We start from the raw sequence: 1,781 nt of genomic DNA on the forward strand, positions 1-1,781 counted from the left end.
GGAAAAGAAAAGAGCAAAGGAGAGGAGAGGATGCGGCTCTGTTTTTAAGTGCTGGCTTATTTTCTAGACTGATTAACTTGTGTTGTGTTTCTCAGGTGGTTTGAAGGCTTCGACTGGGAAGGACTTCTGAAGGGCACATTGACTCCACCAGTAATAACAAACGTGAGCAGCATAACAGAACACTGTAGAGTTTAGAACACTCTATTCAGCTTATATTATATACTTATATAACAAACACACCTTTCCAACGATGCATCTGTCCAGTTCAAATAAATGTAGCCTTTCTACAGGTTCCCTGTGTCTCTGATCATGGAGGATCAGCACTCCTGCCAGAAACCCACACTGAAGCAGCACCACTGGATGATTCTGGCTGGGATGTAGACTTTTGATTTGTACAATGGTGATATTGACCATGTAAACTGGGAAAAAATAATGGACTCTGGTGTTTATTTTGCATTGAATTTGCAGTTGATTATTTTTATTATTTTTTTTTTCTGAGTTGAGATCCAATGGCGACGGTGCACAGCTTCAGGACTAGAATTACATTGCACTTCAAATGTGTCGAAATGCATGAAATGTAAATGTACATCATTCCTATTGGATTTCTTTTTTAATGGAAGCTTATTTCTGTCACAGAATAAAAATACAAATAGCATGAACTTCTTTCTTTTTTCAGAATTGCATGATATAAACTCTCATTTCTGAGAAGAAAACAAAACTTGCAATTGTTAGAAATATTCAGAATAGTGAGGTGAAAAGTCACTATTAGCTACTTTTAAATTATGACTTTTCTCACAATTGCGAGATTATCACAATTCAGACTTTCCTCAGAATTGCAAGTTTTTCTCAAACAATTCAGACTTTTATCTCACAGTTCTGAGTTTATATCTTCGCAATTACTGTTTATATATATATATATATATATATATATATATACGTATGTGTGAAATAGCCTATATCCTTTAATTGAAACTGGTGCTCTGTTGTGCCAAAAGACATTTCGAAACATTTCACCACATACTTTCGCTTTTGCTGCACAGACCTTTTATGTCCTATAAATGTGTATTTATGTATGATAACCCCCTCAGCTTTCAGTGGGCCGGACAGTTTGAAATTATTAATAAAGAAACATGGATGAATGAGAAAGTAAAGAGCGGGATGTGCTTGATAAAAAAAAAAACATTCCTATTGGATTATAGCCAATAAACCGCGAAAGAGAACTGATCACGGACAAGCATTGTGGAAGGCAGAGGGGGCCATGGGTGCGTCCGAAATCGCATACTGTTTAGTAGGTACTACACTTGAATTTGAACGTACTACTCGACCATTAAAAAAGTACGTTCTATATAGTATAAATGTGGGTAGAATGAAATTCAGACGTACTGCATCCGCCATGTTGACATTGTCACGTGACATACGTTGTCACTACAGAGCGAAAATTTAAAGAGCCTAAAATTAAAAAATTGTAAAAATAATTTTTAAATTTTTTTTTTTATTTAAGATTTTTGGCTGGATTTTGCTGTCGCAGACAGATTTCCACAGTCTGCGACAAAACCCCCGGATAATGACCAAATTGGTGCTCGTTAAGTATGAGCAGGTCAGCAACATGATCCGAACCTGTCTCGAGCTATCACAGACGCTACGATATTTTCAAACCTGTTTGATATTATCGCCACGTGATCTCGTAATCTGAGCGACACAATGACAAGGTGGAACTAATCTAGCCAATCACAGTGCAGATGGTATAAACACTCTTATCATGCATCTTTATGAACAGACAC

General features: G+C 36.6%; 1 protein-coding gene across 1 annotated transcript in view; it reads left to right on the forward strand.

Moving 5' to 3' along the window:
- Positions 1-430, forward strand: part of prkg1l (protein kinase cGMP-dependent 1, like) — a 28,340-nt gene extending 27,910 nt beyond the window's left edge. Inside the window, exons 19-20 of the mRNA XM_016515695.1 lie at positions 96-162; positions 291-430. Coding sequence (XP_016371181.1) covers positions 96-162; positions 291-389 — 166 coding nt within the window. The 3' untranslated portion in view covers positions 390-430. The remainder of the gene's footprint in view (positions 1-95; positions 163-290) is intronic.
- Positions 431-1,781: the final 1,351 nt, after the last annotated feature.

This window comes from Sinocyclocheilus rhinocerous, unplaced genomic scaffold, assembly GCF_001515625.1.
Source record: "Sinocyclocheilus rhinocerous isolate Xijiao unplaced genomic scaffold, SAMN03320098_v1.1 scaffold1198, whole genome shotgun sequence".
Lineage (NCBI taxonomy): Eukaryota > Metazoa > Chordata > Actinopteri > Cypriniformes > Cyprinidae > Sinocyclocheilus > Sinocyclocheilus rhinocerous.